Source organism: Bison bison, unplaced genomic scaffold (genome assembly GCF_000754665.1).
Source record: "Bison bison bison isolate TAMUID 2011002044 unplaced genomic scaffold, Bison_UMD1.0 scf7180017850305, whole genome shotgun sequence".
Classification (NCBI taxonomy): Eukaryota; Metazoa; Chordata; class Mammalia; order Artiodactyla; family Bovidae; genus Bison; species Bison bison.
Window position 1 is genome coordinate 21,524 of NW_011480878.1, and position 1,122 is coordinate 22,645.

The window sequence follows — 1,122 nt, forward strand, 5'->3', positions numbered from 1 at the left end:
GAAACTCAAATGCTTGAATACTCACTCCCCAATCTGCTCTTCTCCTAACAAGCTTACACACACACACACACACACACACACACACATCTCCAAACCTGATCTGGAATTTCCCTTTATTTTCTTCAAGACTGTTAATCTGGAAGGTGAATCAGATAACACTGAATTCAAATTCCAGGTCAAACACCAAGGCCTTTTTATTTACTTAGAAATGGGCCATGTGTTGATTAATGGCCTCTTTGATGTAACCCGCCATCTCAAAAGCCTTGAGGTTGAGAGGCCCTCCTTCTGTTCCTTTTTGTCCCATCACCACAAGGTATACAGACTCGATCTGAACTACTGTCACTGCTTGGCTGCCCCGACTCTGGCCTTTGGTGCGGAGATCCATGGTGTTGTTGCCCTCAGTGTATAGGTTGTCCCGAATCAACAAGCATTTGGTCCCTGCAAGAGTGATTCCCTGAAGAAACAACTTCTCTCTCCCTTCTCTCGCCAGCAAGATCTGAATTTCTTCCTGGGTCAGTTGGGACAGGTTACCTTCAGGATAAGAAGCTAACAACCAAGGTGGGGAATTGGTGATTATCGCCGCATCATAGCACATCCCAGTCTGTAGGAAGAGGGTGATGCAGTCTTGCCAGACTTCTTCACTGATATCCCCTATGCACTGCATGATTCAGGTAAGCTGTCTCTAAATGATGAATAAAGTGATTTTTGGCAAGTAGGTCTTCAAAAGAAGTTTGTTGGTAGTTGGCTCAAGATGAGACTGAAATAAGCTAAAAATACAGTCTGTTTTTGATGGCGTCTCCCCAGCAGCAAGGTGGAGGAGGTCTTGATGACTTGTGTGAAGTTATGCCTGAGCTGCCCTCTGTTGTGACTTATCAAGCTATCTTTTGAGCAGGAGTGAGGTCACAAAGGTTCTGTGACTTGTTAAACAGTCATAATTCACCACATCATGGGTGACCTTTGGCAGTAGCTTTCAGTGGTTGTATCTCCAGCTAGTGAGATATTGGTGCAAAGCACATCTACTTACTTCCCTAGGATACCATGGGAGAAACACCAACCCCCAATATCAGAAAATCCCTCAATGTAGAACATAACTGAGTAATATTTGAGTTGGAGGTTTGGATA

General features: G+C 44.3%; 1 protein-coding gene across 1 annotated transcript; it reads right to left on the reverse strand.

Moving 5' to 3' along the window:
- Positions 1-169: 169 nt before the first annotated feature.
- LOC104994818 (profilin-2-like) lies at positions 170-890 on the reverse strand. Its single transcript, XM_010848487.1, has one exon. It carries the CDS (start codon positions 662-664, stop codon positions 203-205), a length of 462 nt encoding a protein of 153 aa, XP_010846789.1. The 5' UTR covers positions 665-890; the 3' UTR covers positions 170-202.
- Positions 891-1,122: the final 232 nt, after the last annotated feature.